Source organism: Rattus rattus, chromosome 15 (assembly GCF_011064425.1).
Source record: "Rattus rattus isolate New Zealand chromosome 15, Rrattus_CSIRO_v1, whole genome shotgun sequence".
In the NCBI taxonomy this organism is placed as follows: domain Eukaryota; kingdom Metazoa; phylum Chordata; class Mammalia; order Rodentia; family Muridae; genus Rattus; species Rattus rattus.
In genome coordinates, this window is record NC_046168.1 from 79234332 (window position 1) to 79257574 (window position 23243).

General features: G+C 40.5%; 1 protein-coding gene across 1 annotated transcript; it reads right to left on the reverse strand.

Moving 5' to 3' along the window:
• Positions 1-1032: 1032 nt before the first annotated feature.
• Positions 1033-23243, reverse strand: Srfbp1 (serum response factor binding protein 1). Its single transcript, XM_032885597.1, has 8 exons — positions 23124-23243; positions 15459-15547; positions 14489-14561; positions 8299-8370; positions 5196-5277; positions 3858-4578; positions 2742-2779; positions 1033-2367 (listed from the first exon to the last, which is right to left on the reverse strand). Exons 1-8 carry the CDS (start codon positions 23187-23189, stop codon positions 2183-2185), a joined length of 1326 nt encoding a protein of 441 aa, XP_032741488.1. The 5' UTR covers positions 23190-23243; the 3' UTR covers positions 1033-2182.

The following is a 23243-nucleotide window of genomic DNA, read 5'->3' on the forward strand; positions in this document are numbered from 1 at the left end:
TACATAAAAATCCCATTATTTCTAAATTGGCACGTTAAGTGGTCATCCATAGGTCTCCAAGTCTGTCGGGTTTTAATTTTTTTAAATGTGTATGAACGTGTGCATGTGACTGTTTGTGCATGCAGAGTCAGATGAGGATGTCTGATCCCTTGGAGCTAGTTCCAGGTCTTTTGTCTTGGGTGCTGTTATCTTAACCCTGGTCCTTGTAATCACAAAGCAAGTGCTCGGAACCTCTGGGCAAAGCTGCTCATTCTTCTGCTCTTCAAAGAGCATCATCTCAACTGACGTAAGAGCTCGTCTCAACCTTTCTACTCCATAGCACTTCCTAACCTCTGACTTTGGTTCTTCCTAACTTTGTTTCTTGACACCACAATACAGGCATGTGTCAGGCCTTTCTCTATAAAACAGTGCCCTATAGGTTGGAACATATTTAATTTAGCTCAGTGTTTTTTTTGGTTGAAGTTCAACATTTGCTTTTCCTCAGTTTCTATTTACTGCTGCTCCCTACCCCCTTGTACACATGGGCCACACTTTGTGTATAATTTATTTGTTGAAAATTAGACACATTAAAAATCAGTACTCTATGCCTAAGGTTGGTGATAGCTTCTGAATTACTTTTGTGAAATTCAGTTCTCTTGATGTGTAAGGCCATTTGCAGTCTGTTCAATATAGCTTGACACTGCCCTAATTTGATAGATTCCCTTAAACAGACATGCTTTCATCACTTACACACCAGGATGTGCTCTCCCTTGGAGTACTGAGCAGGCTCCCACAGCCTGTGCTTGCGCACTATCTGACTTCTAGAAAGCATTACCTTCCGTGGATTTCCCTCTCAGCTTTTTGATTAATGTACTTTATACCTCAACAGAGTTCTGCTGCTTCTGGCAGCTTTAATGTACCGCCTGTGTTTCTGAACAGCGAGCTTAAGGGAGAATGTGGTCAAGCTAACCCAGACTTGCAAACTAGGTGCTTGCAGGCTGAGTGGAAGGCTTTACCTTATACTAACAGAATTAACACGCCGGCCAAATGGAATTCAGTTAGCACTGTTTAATTAATTAATGATCTTTTTTGTCTTCCACAGTAGTAAAAAGGAAGTAGCTGAAGATCTTTAAAAAATTCTTTTTCTTTAGAGCTACTGTACAGTATGAAGTAGGTAGTTCTTTATGAGTCATTTTAATCTCTCCCTGTTCTACATTTCAAAAAGATAAAATACCAGCAACCCCAGTACTGGGAGAGTAAAAACCCAGCCCTGCTTGAGTCACACAGCAAGGTCTCAGTGGTAGAGCAAGTTCAAACCCTAGAATGCATGAGGCCCTAGACTCAATTCTCAGTGCTGTACCCCAATATAACGCTAAGTGAGTAGACACCACGGATAACTTTTCTGTACCATGAACATCTGGATCCTGTACTTGGTCCATGGACAGGAAAGAACTAGGGCTCCACCTATCCATTCTTCAATGAATGGAATGCTTGCTCCAGAGGCACTCTGAGTGTCGCTACACATGAGCAAGTGGCTTAAACACCGCAAAGACTAAGTTGCAAGTAACTGCGACTGTGACAAATTAGTATTTATTTATATTTCCATATCCACAATGAAGACTGCCACTTCTGTTGTCTTATAACAATAACATTTCTAGTCCTGATTTCTGCATCTTCCCACTATTATTTTAAATATGTCCTAACATTTTTTATGACATTTACTGTGTGTTTGAGCACACGCATGTGTACACAGGCACATGCCACACTGCATGTGCAATCAGAGAACAACTGAGTGGGTTCTGCCCTCACACCCTGGGGCTGACTCTCAGGAGCAAACTCGGGTCCTTAGGCTGTAGGAGGTGAGCCATTGCCTGAGACCTCTCTGCCCTATTTTCAAGGCCAAAGGCAAAGCTTAACTATCGAAATACGGTTTGCAATCCTGAATGAGAAAACCTAAAATTCTGTAATGTCTAAATTACTTTATGTAAGAAATAATTTGGGGCAGGCACTCTTATGAAACAAATTTAGAGATCTGTAAAAAGATTATGTAAATATTCCCCAAACTCACATTAAAAAAAGAAAAACAAGCAATATATTTTATAACTCTTTCAAAGAGACTTTTTAAACACAAGTTTAAATAACAAGCTGGTTAAAAACAAAACCAAAATTTTTGACAGAAAGCTCGGAAAGAGGCAGCAAGCAATCAATCATCAAACGTAATTTTCTTCCCCTGAAACACAGCGATTTTGGACTGCTGCTCCTTCCGCCTCCTGCTTGCTTCCCAGGAAGGATGCAGAGGTGCATACGACGGCTGCTTCGCACCCTCGAATCCTCTGCGTGCACTCTTTGTAAACTTATTCTGGATTGGAGGTTCATTTTCTGGAATATCTGGGAAGAGAAGCAAAAATGACAAGTTACTATACCCGAACTGGACAGATTTCACTTCTTCACACCAGTTATTAAAGAAAATCTCATTTTACTTAGACACAGTATCTCACAAACTAAAGCTGAACCCCAACAGAAGACAGCTTCAAGTTACATGAGGAGTTAATTTACTAATTATTGTATGAAGCTTCTTACAACATGGGGAGACAAAACAAGCCAAAGGAAACCGATAAAAACTGCTATTGATAACGATGACACTCTGTTTCCATTTGTGTGGGTACACACGTCAGGAACACTATCAGGAAATGATAATTTTCATCCTCTCACTGTGACAAAGCAATGTTTGTCTGCTTGCAGGCTGAGCAGTCTGTACACACCTGGGGCTTTATTCTTTGGGGCCTGTTCTCTGGGATCCCTAAAAGAAAACAGAACAACATTAGGACCTATAAGATAAATCAAATCCTCTGATGATGGAATGGGTGATAAAACTCACTCACAAGATGCAGTCACCTGCTCACTCTAACATCCAATTAAAAAAAATCAAGACTCAGCTAATCAGACATTCAATTCCATTGACAATCCCCCCCCCCCAAATCCCCGTTTTGGCTATCTTGCCCTTGCTCTTGCAGACTGTCTATATAAATAACTTCAAAAATTTTCTCAAGGGGAGAAGAATTTATATAATAATGAAAATTAAAGTTTACATTTTTGGTGCAGAACCAAGAAAAACCTAGAAACATTTTGGGCATGGCTGGGTCAGATAAGTAAATATTTTAATTATTCTCAAGGTTCTATACTCCAAGTTTAAGAAAAATATTGGCTGTATTATTTTATTAAAGACTATCTCTAACCAATAAATACATAGAAAAAAGGTCATTATCTTTTTAGATTATTTATTTATTGTTTAGACTTTCTAAACAAAGCTAATCACAGCCTCTACATTAAAATGCACCATCATTCTCTATCAAGACTGAGAACTGAAATGAAACGTTACAGAAGATCAGCTGAGAAAAGAGACTATCTGCAAGTGTGGACAGCAATATCCCAATATAGAGAGTCTGGAAAAATGCAGCCCCATGCCCTGAATCATAGGAGTGAGTGAAGCTTAGAGGAGTAGCAGCCCAACACACACCTCCCAAAAAAATCTTTTCATCAAGACAGACAAGAAAACAAAGTTTCTCCCTAAAAAAAAAAAAAAAAAAAAAAAAAAAGGTTCCACATTTCGAAACCCTGATAATGGAAAGAACAATAAATTGGCCAGGCATGTCACTGGGCTGCAAAGTAGCCTTTCATGTGAAGCTAGGCAGTGTGCTGCTGCTGTTTCCACACACCATGCAATTTACAAAGGTGAAGAGAAAGCACCAGGCCAAATCCCAGCATGGATGAGACAAAGCAGGTCCACGAGGAGGGCTTCTCATACTGTGAGGACATGTAGCCACGTCGTATGTCAAACAAATGAACTGAACCATTTCAGAACACAAACTCGCCCTTACCTTCTGGAGCTTTTAGGTCCAGATAAAGAGTGGAAAAACACGGATTCTAACTTCCTGGCTTCTGGAATCAGCTTATGTTTATCGTTTCTTATATCCCAGTGGGTTTCGAGTGTATTTGTTTTGGATGACACTTTTGGGAGGGGCTTCTGTTCCTTAGCTGAGGAAGGGACAGCACATTCCTTCTTTCGGGTCCGCCTGACTTTTCCAATGAAGAAGTCGTCCCCACTGTCACTGTCCTCAGATGCAGAGGACTGTTTGTAGAACCGTTCTTCAGTGCTGTCATCAAAATACTCCTTTTCCTCCTCGCTCACCTCTTCCTCACTGATGTTGTCATCAGGTTCACACACGCTGTCCTCTGTGGTTCTGGTTGAGGCTCTCCCCTGGCTGTGGTTCCCTGGGGTTGGGGCCCCCTGGCGTTCAGAGTTAACCCCAGCACCCTTTTCTGAAGGCTTCCCTGGAGAATGTGGAGTGGCCACTGCTTTGGGTCCCTGCTTCGTCTTGGCCAGTTTTTCTTTTGAGCCACTTCCTGCCTTCTTGGCTGTGGTGGGGTCCTTGTCCTTGCCCTTCTGCTCACCGACAACAGTTCTCTCAGGATGCTGTGACTCACTTGCTGCAGCCTGTGACCTTGGAATGTCCTCACACTGGCTTTCTTTTGAAGCACTCTTAGATGACTCAGCCTCCGGAGCACTCTGCCTTGCGTCTTTGAAGGCCTGGATAGCAGCTGCAAGCAAGATAGTGCAAGACTTGTTTCAGCACGGGTACACACAAAATGTCACTGTCCCCGCACAGTCCTACTTCGGCTATGTGGAAACATTTACGAGGATAACTGGAATCCACAGTGCGTATGTAAGAAGTCACAAAGAAATCTTTTCACTGTGTATAAGGCTCTTTCCTCATGTCTCTTTAGTCATGAAAAACAGTAAAAATATTGCTGAAAACAATGAAATGGCAATACTAATTTCTGTGTTATTGCATTGATTACATTTCTAGACATCAAAATAAGTGGTAAATAATCTTTGACAAAGTTCTTAATTTCATAAGTACATTTTATAAAAGATACATAAAAATTATGTGACAGTATGGAACTGCATAAGTATTTAAAATATCAACTGTTCAACATGGTTATGTGTATATATTTAACATAAATTTTATATTTAATAAATACTAAAATTTTGAAAAAATACAAATTTGGTTTCTTTTTATGACATAAAACATCTTTCAAACTTATAGGCAAAGGCCCACAGTTCTATACATTAAAGATGACTATTTAAAATCAATGAAGTCACCTGCTCAGAATCGTGGCTCAAAGCATTGCGCACACAGCCATCTGATTCATACCTTTTAGCGCATCAACTTTCCTCTTCAGAAGAGGGTGAACTGCTAACCTGGCAATCGCTCTCTCAGTTGCAGTAGAATCTGGCTGCAAATTAAAAGCAATAAATACATAACATCAAAATTAATCTGGCACTATTGGAAATGATTACACTGCAGTCTATTAATCTTTTGTATGTATTAATTGGAGCACACAATTTGCAAATATTCTCTTTAGAAAAGTAACATATGTAATGTAAAGACAAAGATCACGCTGATAAAAACAGAGCCAATCTTGAATAATTAAAATGTTACCATTTAACAGTCTAAAAATTTGGACTCAATTACTGTATTAGTGCTAAGCTATGATGACAGTAACATTTGAAGTCTCATTTATGGGAGACCTAGAATAATATAATGCTCTCTCCTTATATGTCGAATGTCTTTTACCTGTGATATGTGCTCAGAGCCCAACACAGTACCCAGCTCATTAGTAACACTTTACAATATTTGATAACGGGAAAGGAACATGTAATTCTGCAGCACTTATTTGCAAATTAAAATTTCACAGCACATGCTATTTGCTTTACCTGCCCACTAGGCCCAACCTCTCCCAAACCTCTAGCTCCTAGCTCCAGCCGGGGCTTAGGTAGCGCCCCCTTGGCACGGCTAAGCAGACATCTTTAACAAAGCCCATCCTCTCAAGCCCATCTCCCCCACAGCCGTTTCCGTGTCCCTGTATGTCTCCCCTCCAGGGGTTCAGGTAAAGATTCGGCTGCCAGTTTGCCTTCCCTCACAGACCACGTGACTCCTTCAATGAAAATAGTGCCATGACAGCCTGTTCTCAAGAAGGTAAAATGTAACAAGTTATGTAATGCTTTTATCTTATTCCTAAGAAAGCAAATTTAACAACCCACTTCTAAACCATTAAGATGTTTGTTCTTAAATGATGCTTCACTTAAATTTTAAAATTCAAATGCTAATAAGAAAAGATAATAGGCCAAAAGCTTTTTTCTATATATATAAAGAAAAAAAACCAATCTAGTCTTGATGTCAAGATTATTTGAATTTAACTATTAAGGAACAAAGTGGAACTCAAATTCAGATTTGTGAACTTAGTCTAATACTTCCCCACAAGTTTTCCTCTAATTCACAAATCATTTGTGACTTAACTGAGAATTATTTCTGCACTAAATTGTTTAATGTCCACATTAAGTGTTTCCACAAAAAGATAAAAACATCGGTGAAAAGGCCAAACCCAACCAGGACTTAGCTTGCTGTGTCCTGGCTGCTCAGTCTTGCATACACCATGTTTAGTGCAGGACCTCAAAGGAACAAGGAACCCTGCACACCGACCCTCTGTCTGCGCTCCCTCAGGACACTCACTGACTACACGGTGTGGCTAAAATGTCCCCACAAACGACTATCGAGAGCAGAGTGTGATAAATGTCATAGGAGAGACATGTCACAGTGCTGTCACCTGCATCAAAGCCTTCACAGGGTCAGACTGGAGGACAGAAACCGCAGCTTTCCTTATTTAAAACTGAAACAACTTTTGCCATGGAAAATTCTCAGGAAACTGTGGTTTTTCACACACCTCCAGTTTCTTCCATTTCAAATAAATTAAACAAAAAAGGAGAAAACACCCTCATCTTTTAATGGAAAATTTTTACTTTGGTATTGGGTATTTATTGTCAACACAAAGGCATTTGTTATTCAATTTTGAAAAAAGTTCTTCAAATATACTCTGGATGACATTAAGTGTCTGATAAAGAAGGATTACTTGTGTGCAACACTAATTCTTTGAAATATCACCTAAACAAACTGTAAATCCACTGGCAGAGCAAGAATATTTAACACTTGTAATAATAAATTGGGCTTAAGTTCAACTCCTTTTATTTAAAGAAACAAATCAGCAAACCACAATCACTGACGTACAGTTCTTGTCTTAGTGAGAATGCGTGCTTTTGAGCTCCTTTGACCCCAAGAAAACAGATTTTGGTTACCCAAATCCCATAATGCCAACATGGAAGCAGTTTGGCGAAGTTTTATAGTTTTACAGAACAAAGAAGACCGTAAGTCAAGGCAGGTTTAAAACATATGGTGGGTACAACAGAGAGACAAGAGAGGAAGCTTTTCCATAGGCCTAAAAAGCTATGCAGTTCCCTTTCCCCAGCAGCCTTTCCCTTCTAGACACTTAGATGCTACTGAGGCAGCGTCTGAGTCCCTGGCTAACAGACTCCTATGTGACACCATCTCTTTTCTGGGGACATTTATATCAATGGAGGTATTAGTCTCCAGCTCCCTACACCCACCCCTGACTCTGGAGTGGGAATCATACGATCCCTGGTTCTATGAACCAACATTCTCAGAAAATATAAGAGACTCCCCCATTTATGTGTGGTTCTGATTTCTCTTAAGAGACCCTGCCATGCTGTCAGCCTCTGCACTCCCCTTAGACTCCATCATACTGCGGTACATCCGCCTAGCTGACTGTGCACGCATTACTAACACTATTAGTTACCCCAACAACCCACCTCCGTGTATAGTAAGTCCTGAATTTTTGAGCCAAAATAAATTCTCTTTCTGCTTCTATTACGTTGTTGTTTTTTTAAATGGAGATAAGAAAAATGGATTCATTCTAAGCACAGAAAGTCTTTATGTTCCTGGTCATCACACAATATAATAGCACGTGAAGAACGACTATTAAAAAATAATTAAAAAAAATGGAATAACAAAACATAGAAATTGATCCATATATCACATACTTGACTTGAATTTTAAGTAGATTGAGGGCAAAATAAATCTTTTCTCTAACAGGAAAAAATATAGTTTTAATATAGTGAAGTCACTGGGCAATAATGACAGGAAGAGGGGAAACACTGAGCACCCAAATTAAATCAATCAATAAATAATCCAAACCTTTAGTAGTGATGTAAGCTTCTTTCTTATGATTCTTGCCACTGCTTTATGTATGAGTAGTAAACACACAGTACTGGAGGGAGGAGAGAGGGAGTGGGCAAAAGAGAGTGTGTGGGGCGGAGTGCCAGGAGACGGTCACAGGACAAAGGCCGGGAGAGTGCGCCACATCCCATGCACCCTTGCTTCCTTGTCGCTATCACAGACTTACCTTTTTGCAAGTTTTTTCAAAGTTGATATCATCATTAAGAGCAGATTTAGTTATGACATCAGGTTTCAATTCCTGTGGAAAAAACAATTTTAATTAATTTATGAGTATCGTGAGTTATTAATAAAAAAGCTAAGTTCTAGAAAATAAATAACACCAGCCACAGTTAAGATCCTACCACGGTACTAGAAAAACTAACGACAAATGCCTCAAATGTTGATTCCCTTTGCAGCAGCTCACATCATCAGGTTCAGTACAACTTCACGGACTATAATCTGCAACCCAAAGATTCCTATGCAGTCAGGAAGCCTTCAAAATCAACTCTTTAAATAAATAAATAACTGAATGAATGAATGAATACAGGCTTGAACTTAAGGGAATACTGTATACAGGAGCCCCTGTAGAGGGATACTCTAAAATAGAAACCAGTCTGGGAGAAGGAACTTTATTAACAATATTTGGGGTCAAGTATAAATTTTCAGGTTAGGAATAACTTCAGTGATACTGCAGAAAAGCATAATCGATAAAGCTCGTTATTTTGACTGCACCTGGAGAAAAGCAGAGGAAGAGAGGAAGGGGTGGAGACTATTATTTTACACACCACACGCAGACAGGAGCCCAAAGGATACCATTTGAAATGGACAAACTACAATGTAATATTTCAGAGGACCTTAGTTCTAAGTCCATCAACCCCATGGCAGCTCACAACTGCCTGCCACTCCAGTTGTGACTCGCAACTGCCTAGACCTCCAACATTAGGCATATCTGATAGCTCTGGCCTCTTCAGGAACTGCACTCACAAGCACAGACCATCCCCATGATTAAATGAACAAACCATTAGGCAGGATCAGAGTCCCTGAACAGAGACCAAGAAAGGCTATTGGTCAATGGCTTGGTTGCAGAAGACCCTAGCAGTTTAGAGTTATTAGTCCCATGGGACGACCTAAAGAACAGCAGCAGCCAAGGAGTGGAGCTGGCTTGAGCCAGGGAGCAAAATGGGTGCAGAAGTCAGAGTAGGAGAAATGCCCCAAGCCCTTTGAGGAGCCAAAAAGACTGTGAGTGACTCCCAGACATTAGACACTGAGTTATTTACACTGTTGGGAATTTGATTTTGCTTTATTCAGAGCAAAATCTGTGCCCTGGGTTCCTCCCTTTTGAAATAAGAAAGTACTTGCTGTTGATTATGACAGGAGCCCACAGTTAAAAAGACTTTGAGATTTTAGAGACTGAACTTTGAAGTGTTTTGAAGACTATGGGACTTTTAGGTCAACTTGACATAAGCTAGCACAGTTTTCAAAGGAACCTTAATTGAGAAAATGCCCCTACCAGATTATCCTGTGGGCAAACTTGATTTGCACTTTCTTAGTGGATGTGGGAGGCTCAGCTTGCTGTGGGCTGTACCACACTTGGGCTAGTGTGGCGCTCGGATGCTGTAAGGCAGGCGGAGCAATCCATAAGGAAGAAGCCAGGAAGCAGTGGTCTTCCATGGCCTCTCCATCAGTCCCCACTCCCAGGTTCCTGCCCTGACTTCCTCTCATGATACACCTGAAGTGAAACCACCCCCATCCCCAAGCTGCTTTGGTCATGGTGTTTTATCAAACCAACTGAAACCCCAACTAATACAACAGATGAATGAAGCCATCTTGGAACACAATGGAGAAACAAAGGCTTAATAATATCTGTTTTACATGCATAGGACAGATCTATAAATCACTGTCTCTTGTACTCACTGTCTCTCCTGCCCGCTCTTTCTGGCCATTCCTCTGCTCTGCCTTCAGTCTCACCGTTTTAGAAAACACAATTGCGCAAAAACCTTGGCTGTGCCTATGTAAGGAAGGTTGTGAAATGGAGTACCACCTGCAATCTTAGTCACCACTCAGACCTTTACGTCTCCTTCATCCCATCATCCAGCAATGACAGCTACTCTATTAAAGACAGACATTAATAACCATCTGTTATGCTACAATGGTGAACTGAGACGGAAACTACTGAGACAGGACAACATCCCTCCTAAGGAGATGGAGATGGGAACTGGCCCCGTAGTGCAGCACAGCAGGACTGGAGCGCCCAGAAGCTCATACCTGCCACGGACTGACTGATCTCCGGCTCTGTCTGTGGTACACAGGGGAATACTGATATCTAAGTGGTTCACATATATTTTCCTAGTTCTAGGTTAGAATTTCCACTCGGTGGCGTCTTCCTAAAATCATGTCAGACACTAACCTACTCAATCTTCCTCCTTGGCTGTCTTCCAATGGAATCATTCTGACAGCCAAATCAACAATCTACTCCACACACCCTCTAAGTTTTAAACTAAAATGTACAAAACCTGCATATGTAATATAGAACTTTAAGGAGTTTTCTAGATACCAACTTTTTCATTTTAACTCAAAGTTATTAATTCTATGACCCACCAGACATGAGTACTAAAACTAGATGTTAATAATTTTGATTAAAACTACATTTTAATAATATTAAAAACCAGAATGTGACCAGAAGAACAAATTTTCCTGAAACCTGCAACATCTTCATAATGCATTTCAACAGTTATAAGGGTTTAAGAACATGAGTTTTCTCTCTGGAATTCACCACCACATATAAACAATAGATTTTAAATTTGGCTTCCTTTAAAGATGTCTCTACAACTTTACTAGAAATTGCCAAGAATTAAAAACTGAAACAATACTCCCCTTGGAATAGCTTTTTATTCTATTAAAGATGTATTTATTTTTATGTGTATGGGTGTTTTGTTAGCATGCATTTTTGTTTTTACATTAATGGTTGAAAATGCTTTGCACACTTTCATGGTTATTAGGAAACATCCTGACAGGGTAAAAAGTTCACATTTCCAGAATTACAAAACTTGAAAAATCAAATAAAAACAACAGCCTCCCCAGCCCCCACGTATCATTCTCTACTCCTAAATCTTAAAAGGAGGCTTATCTGAATGGGTCGATTCCAGAATAAGTTCTCTGCCCAGAAGCCTGGTGTGCGTTGTAATCTAAGAAGTAAGAGCACTGCATTTCATATTTACCAGTAAGTCCTGCAGCCTGGCCTGCTTCCCCTAGGACCGGAAGCTTCAGAGAAGACAGACACCACTTACATTTGAAGATTTGCTTATTTAGAAGAGTAAGGTAAGGCCATCATATGCGAGACAAAAATGTCTATATTACAGGACCTACAATGAAACAATATTAAGGGGTCAGGAATGTGGCCTATTTGAAGCTCTGATTTTTAACTGGAGAAATTACATTCCAGAAAGCAATGTGGGATTTCAATATAAAGATTCTATTTTTCAACTGGTGTTTCCTGAGTGTGAGGAAGGCAGTATATGCTGATCTGTGCACATACCGACATTATTTCCTGTGGATTATTTCAAAGGTCACAAGACCTAAAGAACCTTTTACTAAATGAAAGACAGCTCCAAGCCTAGAGACTTCAGCTTGATCGCCATGGAGAAAGACGAGATTCAACGACTAGACACTGTCCTCTGTCCTTCACACAATGCATGTGCTCACAGATGCAAAGACACATAAATATATAACACTGTAGAAAAACACACACACACACACACACACACACACACACACAGTGAGTGGCATTATTATTATTCTACATACATAGTGGCCTTAGAGCATTGACTAAGGTGACTTTAAATAATGAAGAACTAGCTTTTTCAATTTTATGTTTCTGAGACTTAGCACTAATAAAAGAAAACTTGATTTCATAATCTTTTTAGTAACAGTTTAGCAACATTTTACATATGTCTAGGGATTAAGAATAATCCCAGTACTATAAATACAGCAATGTAAGTTTAAAAAAAAAAAAATGCTGCATTAAAATCACTCAGCCATCCATGCCAGGAAAAACAACTGAGAAAGCTGACTCATCATCTAAGACACCCTCCTCAGCTATTAGCAGGAATGCCGTGAAAACAGACAGCTGAGAGGCTGACAGCGGACAGACCAGGGCTGTACTGAGAGGCAGGGAGCTTTTGGAATCAGAATGGTAGCGCTATAGAAAGTTTCTTAGAACTAGCAATGTGAAGAGGAAGGTGTCAGGCACTGGGAGATGAATGATTTAGTGGGAATGTTGATGCCACATTAAGTAGGAAGATTTGGATTCAATCCCCAGCATTCACATAAAAAGCTTCACCTTTATCTTTTTTGTCTCCAGGTAAGTAACCTGGGGATCTTTAGATTCCTAAGCCACCTCTCGATGAGAAAGCCTGTTCCAGAAGCCAGCATGTACATTAACACTGAGAAGTGTGGGCATTATCAGCGGCAGCATCAAAGACGGGGCTCATACTTCAGTGTGTGAGATTAGAGCCTCTCACTTTACAGAATCACAAAGATCTGGTCTTGCCCCTGCCCCACTCTGCCATGACCAAAAAGAAACTTACTCCCATTTCTAAAAATATATGGGTTTTCTTCATGAGACAGCATTTTGCAAACAAATACCCTGTTATCATACCGAGAGAGTATCAGACAGTATGGCCTGAGGACAACTATAAAAATCTAGTGGTGTATAAACTAAAGGAGAAATCCCCTGTGGAAAGACAGAAAGTAGAGGTTCTCCTTCAAATTTAATTGTCGCTCTGAATCCACTGTATTCCGACCATTTCTTTTGATACTCCCAAATGTATGAGAAACACTTCCTTACAATAAATTATCAAAGACCTTTCAACTGGAAAAATGATATATTTATTTCAGAAAAGGCTGATTCTGTAAAAGTACCATAAGCTGGAAATAAAATTAAACAGTTTAGTTAAGTAAACATATAGTTTACTACTCCTATTCTGAGTTTTTATATTTCAACGTAATTCTATGTTTGAGTTCATATCAAAAGAGAGAAAAAAGCCAGAAGGAAGCAACCAAATAAAATGAGGCTAGCCAATGCGGAATACCTTACCCCCGACAGGAATTCAAATGCATAGACTCTGAAGTGTGTGAACTCACTGCAGTCAGTAAACTGCGGCTTTGGGGGTGACAATAAGTGGTCTCAATTACAGGGAAGACAGTGGTCACTTTGTAAACTTTTCTAGCACTGGGTCTGACCTGCTGCTGATAAAACTAAAGAACAGAAAGCCGACGTCACATATAGATCAGATAAGACAGCTCCTCAGCTAACACGATGAGGAGTTGCTTTTGTCATCGCCCTCCTTACAGACTAAACATTTGTCCCTTGTATGTACCCAACCCTTCTTACAAAAGAAACCCCTAACAATCACCTAGTGTTTCAAAGCCTGTGCATAATTAAAATTACAAATATCAATATTTAGAAGAAATCACATGAAAAGTTCTATCGAAAGGATTTTAGGGCCTGATAGTCCTACAGGAGGAGCAACAAATACAAATAAATACACTTCACGCTAACCAACCATTTCCTATACCTAACTCTTTAACTGGAGTAACTGTATCCTGTTCAATACCTTTCCTTCTCTTAAAAATAGTGAAAAGCACTGATAATTTAATTCAATTAAAATATTGTTAAAGAAATCTCTTGTTCTTTTATCTTACCTGAACTTAGATGTTAAACCAAATTATAAAAGTCAAGCATATACAAAATTACCCTGCAATTGAGATAACTGCTGGTACCAAATGTTGTTTTTAAGTTCTGCAATAAAAAGGCTTCCAGACATTTAATGGTATGTCATTTGGTAAATGAAAGTTTCCACAAAGAAAGGGCAGAAAGAGGACTAAAAATGACACCAGTGAAAAGTGTGGCTGGAAAGACAAGAATATGGAGCACGTTGGTCCAACACTACACTTATTTTAAGTTCTTACAGAACCCAGTAAAACGCGGACACCACTCCATAAAAATTTATTGAGCTGGCAACAAGAGAAGCATGATGTCAGCCACCAGCATCACCATCCACATTCCCAAATAACATGGACACTTAACTGTTGGCCTTTCTTTAGAATACATGCTCAAGAAACAGTGAAATAAAAGCCTTAGGCATGAGGCATTATAAAACACAAATGAGTTTAGTTTGGCAGTTTTGACTCAAATTAGTCTAGCACTTCAAACCAGGGAGACATGCTCACACAGTGCAGCTCTGCAAACCTGCCACTCCTCAGCAAGCCCGGCTACACAAATGAGCCTGGGGCAACTCAGGAGACCTTGACCAGGGACCAGTGAAATGAGCTGCCAAGGAGACACTTGTATATGATGTGCAATCCCAGGCTTTTACCTTCATGGCATGGATTTCTTGAAGCAACCTCTGGGCTCGCCTTTGGTTTTTCAACAGTGCCTCTTCAGAGCCCCTATAACAGATCACCAAGAGGAGCGTTAGCTTTAGAGCCATGTCACGGTGAGCAAAGCCTGTGAGAGGCGCTGCACCCCGCACTGCTGTTTTCAGGCCACAGCAACACACCCTGATGTCACTGTACTGGAAACGGGACAAGACACACATTATCCTGGAGTCGTTTCACTGGTAGCTTCTCTAGTCCTTTAACAGCAAGGTCGGCTACACCCTCTGATCAAAAACTCTATTTAATGTAATACAAGCCTCCAAAGATATGGTTAAAGTTTGGCAATGCTTTTATTAACTGAAAAATTGTTTTCTGGAATTAAAGAAAAAATAAAGATGTTCAATATCTGCTTAGTCAGAAAGGAGGGTTATCTTCTAGAATACTTATGAAGGAACAGAAAATCAGAAACCATACTTTTGAAGGCTTTCTAAATCCTTGTGTTTAACATTAAGAATTATAAATAGATTTCCATTAATGCTGCTGATACTAGAAATAAGAAGTATTCTTTTATTCAAAAATATCACACAGTATATAAAAAACTGACAAACATTTCCACAAATACTGAAAATTTCAAAATACTAATCCAAAGAAAGGCTGACGAAATAAAACCATAAGTGATTCAAAGCAGACAGTCTAGACTTACTAACACCTTGAGATAACTTCTAGTTCTACAAAACACATTTGGAATACTGAAGGCAACTTCATTTTAGAAAGGGGAAAGGGAAGAAACGGAAGACACCATCCGGTATCTTAAGCAACAATAGTTCACAGCACAGCAGGCCATGCTGACACAGCTCATCCTTGCTCACCCCATCACTGTACACGGAAACTCAAGTGCTGAGCGCATACTCGGCCCTCTCACTTTATAAATATTAAACGTGTCCTGACATCCGACTTCCCATGACTAACTTTTTGGACTTCAGTCTGCCGACACTCCGGACTAGTTTTCGGATGACCAGAACTCGGATTCGCTTCACTTCTTTTCTCATCTTTACAACCTTAGAGAAAAAGAAGACAAGATAAATGGATTCTTAAAGGAAATAAGACATTCTGAACGTTATTACACTTAGTCTGCAGTTTAACCAAAGTTCTGCTTAACCATGCTCGGATTGATCAAGTCACGCTTCTTCCATAACAGTGTGGGAACATGACAAGGCTGGCCATGTATGTGCGGGATGGAAGGAGAATCAAGTCAGGATTCTGATTTCAAAGCCAGAGCCTTCCCAGTAATTAGCGGTTTACTTTTATGTCCTGTTGGTACTGGAACACACTAAATCATGATTTGTTTTCTATGAGAAATCCCTTTGTCCTGGAGTTCTGGGACTCATATTCACCATTTTCGATATCACACATTAACTTCCTTCCACAGTGTCGGGCACTGTTCAGACACTACAGGGCCGACTCTCACTCTGGCCTCAGCATGCTTGTATCACCATCACAGCTTTTACTGGAGTCTTTCTTGTGACAGGAAGATGTCTTCCCAAGGGCTTGTTAACATCTGTTCTTTCTGATTGGCTCAACATCATTTCTAAAGGTCACAAATCTCATACTACTGCAATTAAGGGTACTTTTACAATTTGTCACAAAAGTAAGAGTCTTTTACTGTTAATCCAATTATGTTTGGTTAAAATAATAATTGATGTGTGTTCCCTCCAGATAAATCCCATGGAAGTCAACAATCTTATTTTACTCAACACTGGTTCTAAACACTTGAAATAGTGCATGGCACACAGATCATGCTCAACAGATACTTGCTGAACAACTAGTAACCCAGCCCAGCTTCTGTCCTTTTACTGTAGCAGATGCACTGTATCACATGGATTAAAAGAACATAACCACTTTCTTTCCCACTAGAATACAGCAACATCTTTGGAATTTCTGGTTTTGCTATAAAACTTTTTTTGAGGAAAGAAGAAATACTGTCCATCAACACCAACTCTTGTCTTGCTTGAGCTCATGAGCAGAAGGCAGGCAGGCAGGCAGGCAGGCTCCCATCTGTGACCCAAGGCTTGGGATGAAGGAAATGGAAAAAGGCATGTCTCAGGACAGCCTGTCCACGTGCTCAGCTGGAAGCAAGCCTGGGCTACAGAGTAAGACTATTGCAAAACAACAAAACAAACTTAAATATCGAGAGACAGAATCATAATAGGTTATCATACATTGTAAAATTAAGTCATTTATAAAAGGAAGTACTACCAAGTGACAATTTATACATTCAAACATTAATATTCCTCAAAGTTTAATCTTGCGGGCTTATAAAATGATAATATACCACTCACTATTAAGTATTAACAACTATTAACTAATAAATCACAGCAGGCAAAGCCACTTCCCAGTTACATTCCAGACATAGGACACTAGTCTCCAACTCTAAAACTCCAATTCAAGAAGAGGTATGCTAGACATTACACGATAAAGAATTCTCAAAGTAGGGGGAATGCTTCCTATACTCATTCACACCAAAACCAAACATGCTCTCTTTTTAACTCTCTCAGTGTCTGTGTATAGGCAACAGAGAAATTCAGCTGTAGTGTAGACATTCACTAGATATAAAAATGAAATTTTAATTCTTCTCACAACTGTTTACTCTAAATTCTTAGCTCTATTTTTGTAAAACATTACTAGTGGCCTTTTTTTGTGAGGCCATTGAAGGTCATCAATTCATGTGTCAACCAGGAACTGCAGCACCAGTTGGCAGGAGGCCAACTCACTGTGCATCACATTTGGGCAGTCCCTGGGTTGGGAGGTGCAGCCATGGTCCCAGCACTCACAGGCTAAGGCTGAGGAATGCAGACTTTGGGAACTACAATGTGTAGGTTGATGTCATTATGCAGGTGAAGGCAGACAAGATAAAACAAGGCCTGTCATTGGACGAGAAGGGAGGAGATGGGAGGGAGGGAGGAGAGGAGGCTGGGAGAACATGGCGGCAGATGTTAAGACTCTTCTCTGCGCATAAATACAGGTTGTTATGACGAGTTTTAAGGGATGGGTGTGTACAGAATTTTATGTTGTCTGGATGGCAAATTATGTCTTATCAATTGGATCAGAGGATATTGCATGGTCTATTTTTTCATGGTACTTAATTGAGTCCACAGTAAGAGAGGTGAGAGATAGGTGGTCTCTGTATGAAACTGTCGTGGCGGCCACCCCCTTAGGAACTAGGTGGGTAGAGAAATTGCTGGTGGAGTAGCCGTGGGGACAGTGTAAGAAGGGATGGCGCTTAGCGGCTGAGACTGAGATGAAAGTATCGCACAGACGCCAAGTGGCCCTGCAGTGCCTCCACTAGCGTGGGATAAAAGAAACCACTTTTTATTTTACCACAACAATGGACTACACGCAAGACCCCCTTTCAGAAACTAAACAACACTCACCCACTCATACACACCCCATTCGAGCCTGGGAGTGATGGGCACAGCGGATTCTTCTCATGCAGTGCCAGCCTCCCCTGAGACACGGCCCAGGTTACAGTTGGTGAGAATGCATTTGGCCACACTGGATGCCCGGGTACTAGGGCTTCCTTCAAGGTTGGCAAAGTGGATATTGTTGCCATTACTGACCTCAACTACATGGTTTACATGTTCCAGTATGATTCTACCCATGGCAAGGTTGACGGCACAGTCAAGGCTGAAAACTGGAAGCTTGTCATCAATGGGAAGGCCATCAGCATTCTCCAGGAGTGAGATTTCACCAACATCGAATGGGGCGATGCTGGTGCAGAGTATATTGTGAAGTCTACTGATGTCCTTACCACTACAGAGAAGGCCAGAGAACACCTGACCCATGAGGGTTATCATCTCTGCCCATTCTGCTGATGCTCCAATGTTTGTGATGAGTGTGAACCATGAGAAGTATAACAATTCACACAAAATTGTCAGAAATGCTTCTTGTACCAACAACTGCTTAGCACCCCTGGCCAGGACATCCAGGACTCATGAACAGAGTCCATGCCATTACTGCTAACCAGAAGAAGTAGGTGTCCCTCCCTGGAAGGGAAGATGTGGCCATGGGACTGTATAGAACATCATCCCTGTATCCACTGGTGCTGACAAGGCGTGGGCAAGCACAGAGCAGAACAGAAAGCGCCCTGTCACAACCTCCCATGTGCCCACTGTGAATCTAATGCTGCCTAGAGAAAGCTGCCATCAACAAGGCAGGGAAGCAGACATCTGGGGCCACTCAAAGGCATCCTGGGCTACAATGTTGTTTGGGCGGGAGAGGGAAGATTATAGGTAAAACAGATAAGGAGATAACAGAAACAAAGTGAAAGATATGTACAGAGTCTGGAGAGAGAAAATGAAGTAAAAATCTCTAGCTTATCATTACTCAGACTGATGATCCCTAGCAGAAAAAAAGGGCATTTAAAATAACGCACTACAAGATTCAAAGGTGAGGTGTCATGTGGAATCTAGGTAACCTGAATCGCTTCTTGGATAGATAACAAAAATAATAAAGTCAAAACCTAATATTCCCACCGAAAAAGGGACAGACAGAAAGTCAACTCAAAAATGAGAAAAGAAAAAAAAGGGAACCACAAACAGGTAAAAGCAGACCACAAAAGATGGACACTCCATCCAAAGGGTTCTCTGGCTATGACTTAAGCCCTCTCTGCATCCAATATTCCATTGCTGGTGGTGATCAGCAGACAGGAAGAGTGTTTTACAATGTGAGCATTCTCTCTAGATGTCACATATTGTGTAATGGGACACTTTACTCATCTAGCCTATCTCTTAAGCTTATGTTTTCTGAGAACCTGCTTGTGAGAAAAAAATATATTTTGCTATTAACAATTAAAAGTTTTCGATACCATAGTGCATAGACAAAATTAAGTGATTTGAATTGACTTTTGCTGACTGTCTGCTATTCATCAATCAGCTAATATCAAGTAATGCATACGTTGCCATGTACTTGGTCTAGAGTAACCTTTAACAACACTGATGGTTATAGGAAAAGCTGAGCTCATCTGTGTACTTCTGGAATACATTACAACTTTTACTGAGTCACTCCATACATAAAAATCATAAAACAATAATCAGGACACTGGAAAACAGGCATGCTCATATACCGCTGGTAGAAACGACAACTTCTGTAGTCCGTATGGAGGAACTTTTGGCAATCTTTAATAAAAATACTCCCGAGAGTCCATCTAGAAGGCATACTTACAACAAAGGATCACTCACAATGCTTTCCACACCCCTCCCACTAGAACGTGCTTCATAAAACACATGTATAAAAAACACACAGAATGACAGACATTTCTGCAATGCAGTATCTCACATGTTAAGTTTAGAAATATACACCAATACTACACATTAGGTACAGAAATGGTAGAAAATAATGAGACACATAGGTAAGAAAAGCATACACCAAAAAAGTTAATAATTACCTCTAAGCTAGAAATAAGTGTGATACTACACAATATTGAGACTTGTTATAGGAACTGTCATTTTCCATGTGTTTCAAGTATTCCACAGTTATAAGCCTTTACATTACATTTATGCCTTTACAAGGAAACTCTAGGTTGGTCATTTAGTTTACCACTTACTATTAGAGTTACACTGTTGAATTATTACTAATAAACAAGAATTCCTAAAACAAAATCCAAACTGGTAAGTGGCTGTCTGTGACTTAACCACTGCCAAGCCTATGCTGCCACCTAGCAAGGCTTGCCAGGGTGTTAACAAGCAAGCAAGCTGGTTGTCAGTTCAAGGAGAGCAGATTTATAGCTTCAGTCATTTTCACAAATACTAAGATATAAAAAGTTTTACATATATACATATATGTCCATATATATACATAAACACAGTTTTGGGTATTCTTATCATTCATAACAGAAAATAAATTGGTTCTTAGGCATTTTAGCTCCTACCTTTACAAGTTACCTCCTCTGCGGGAAATATTTTCTGATACTGAAAGTGGATGTCTGAAACCCTGGGTAGTTCAAAATCCTGTAAGTAAGAGTTCTTTTCCCTATATATGCCTAAGTAGACACGAAATTTTAAAAGCAATAGAACAATAATCACTACCACCCCTACACACATGCACAACAGTCAAATACAGAAGACCAGAACTACTCCCCGAACCAACTTAAGAAGAGCTATTTACTTTAAGATATCGAGGATCCAAGCCTGAAAACTGAGCTCCATCCCCAAGACCCAGACGGTAGGAGGAGAAAACTGACGCCCAGGAGCTATCCTGGGCTCCTCATGTGAACTGTGGCACCCTCCCTCCTATATAAAACAAAGGAAATATTCACAAAATATATACTGAGAATACAAGCAAGACTGTAAAGACAGGTAGAGGGACACAAAATCTCTTTCACATATACAGTCCCAAGTAAATGCCATTGCAAGTACTGACAAGAAGAATTACATGGTACTTCCAGAACTTACACAAAGGACAAAAACTAGCAATGGGCTTCTTAAGAAAGTGTTAAGAAGGAACAACAAGAGGACATTCCAAATCCAGGAACAGCATGTGCAAGGACTGTAGTGGGCCAGAAGGAAGCCAGTCCAGCTGCAGTGCATGGGTTGACACAACACGGATAGGCTGCCCTTCTGTTGCTCAATTTTATCCAAAAGCGAGCTAGTGGATTTAAGACAAGGAAATGACCTGATTAAATCTGTGTTGAAGAAAGTGCTCAGGAGCAGTTAGAATGACCAAATTAAGGGTCAGTTTGGGTGGCTAGGAGGAGAGCAGAAGAGCTTTCTATGTGGATGTAATCTGGACCACTAAAGCAGCAGTCACAAGAAAAGAGGAACGATGTGGAACAGTGGATTTCAACTTTTCCAGATCAGCTTCCTTTATGGGTAAGCTGTTGAGCCATTTCTTTTGACAAACTTTTAGGGAAAAAAGAAGTATGCTTGAGGAGCTTTTTCTAGGCAGTTAGTTGTCTCTCTTCCTTCTTTGGGTATGCGCCTGTTTTATGTAGATCCATCATAAACTTTGAAGGGATGAACACAGGGCAGTGGCCCCATAATAATTCAAGGATGAGTTATGTCGTAGCCATTTCCGTTTGTGTGTTTCCAAAGACAATGTTACCAGATGCCACACTTCTTACACCTTGTTGCCATTAAGTGATAGGTAACTATATTTTGTATTTCTACTTTCCTCATTGACCTTAATTATAATATCAACATTTCCACCCTTTTCTGTCCTCTTTATCCTCTCTGAGGACATATTAAATTTAAATTTGAGATATGTATCATTTCTGATTGATAAATTCAGACACAGGCACACAGAAACAGATTTTCACAGCGTGGGAAGCATTCTGGTTAAAATCAATTACCAACTGCTTCCTAACGGTCATATTTAAGCTATTCTGAAAAAGTCTACAAGTCAGTGACATGCAAGAGGAACCTTACTTGACAGATGCCCGAATACTATGACACTGACATCAATACTGGACCTAAATGTAATTATCCTTTTCTGTGATTTCCAATTAACCTAAGATCACTCATAGCTCATACATAACCTAATAAAAATGTCCCACCAACAGTTATCTTGTACAAAACACAAGTTTAAGTGGGTGAAAAAAAATCAATAAATCCTAAATACTTCTTTGATCTGGCAATTAGACAGTAGTAGCCTATTTGTTAACTCTCATTAGTTGTCTAGGCCTTCTTTTTTTCATCGTTTCCTACTACCCTTTCTCTGCTTATAAGACCTTCAGATATCTTAGGGAACTATTGTATGCAATTCCCACATATCTTCAAAGAAGATTAAAAACTGTATCTCACATCTGACTTTGCCTCTTTCAAAAACTTCTGCACTGTTTTTGGGAGGGATGGGACCTTCATATTTACTTTTTATCTTAGGTTACCGGAAAAGAAAAAAAAAACATAAAGGACATCATACACGGCTGTGTAACCTGCATACGAACGGCAAACAGGGTAAACAATTCTTTCCATGCCGGTAGTTTTGAGATGTTCTTTTCGATCCTTGCTCTCCAAACCTTACTTTTTAGGATGTCAGGTAACAGTTGGGAAAAACATAGAGCAGAAACTCAAGGTGGCCTAGTGACAGTAGCAGACTACAGTGGAGGTGGTGGTGAAGGTAAAAGCGCGAAACCAGGTTAGAGAAAACAGAGATAGCGTGTACGAAATGCTGTAATGGGGACAAATGGTACCGACAGTATCAGGAGAAAAGAAATGAGGTGCGTGCGTACACAGTCATTAAAGATCTGGAACTTCTTAGGACAACTTATGCCTCAGTTTGAATTCCCTTCCCTTCATTTTTGACAATTAAGAAAGGAAGAGCTTACTCAGGGTCCCGTACTACGCAAAGATTTCAATAAATTTGTATCTTACAACCCTCTGAGGAAGATACCACTCTGAGCTTCATTTTACAGAGAACAATTAAAAGTGACTGTACACTGAGCGACCCCCGCTTCGGTCGCACAGACAGAAGTGTGCGGAGCCTGAGACCCGGGACCCGACCGGCGCGTGGATCCGGTCTCCACGGGGTCCTGGGTGGCCGTGCTCCGCCTTTCCGGAACCTCTCAACCCACAGCGGCCCGCGCGGCGGGAGACGCCGAGAGGAGGCCCCACATCCCACGGTCTCGACCCGCGTGCTCACCTCGTTATTGAGGTTCAGAGGTCCCGGCTGAGCCATTGCGGACGGAGGAGAGGGGTCCGCCGCCATCTCGGGCACGTGAGCACCGGCAATTACACCACGGTTGCGTAGACACGCCCCCGA

Bases quoted from the DNA above. Each gene is read 5' to 3' on its own strand.
- Srfbp1 (XM_032885597.1), bottom strand. From the start codon at position 23,189: ATGGCGGCGGACCCCTCTCCTCCGTCCGCAATGGCTCAGCCGGGACCT. The intron at 8,371-14,488 runs GTAAAAGCCTGG...TTTTTTCCACAG, and splicing joins AAGAAATCCATGCCATGAAG to GAATTGAAACCTGATGTCAT. The intron at 2,780-3,857 runs GTAAGGGCGAGT...GTTTTCTTTTAG, and splicing joins GGACCTAAAAGCTCCAGAAG to GGATCCCAGAGAACAGGCCC.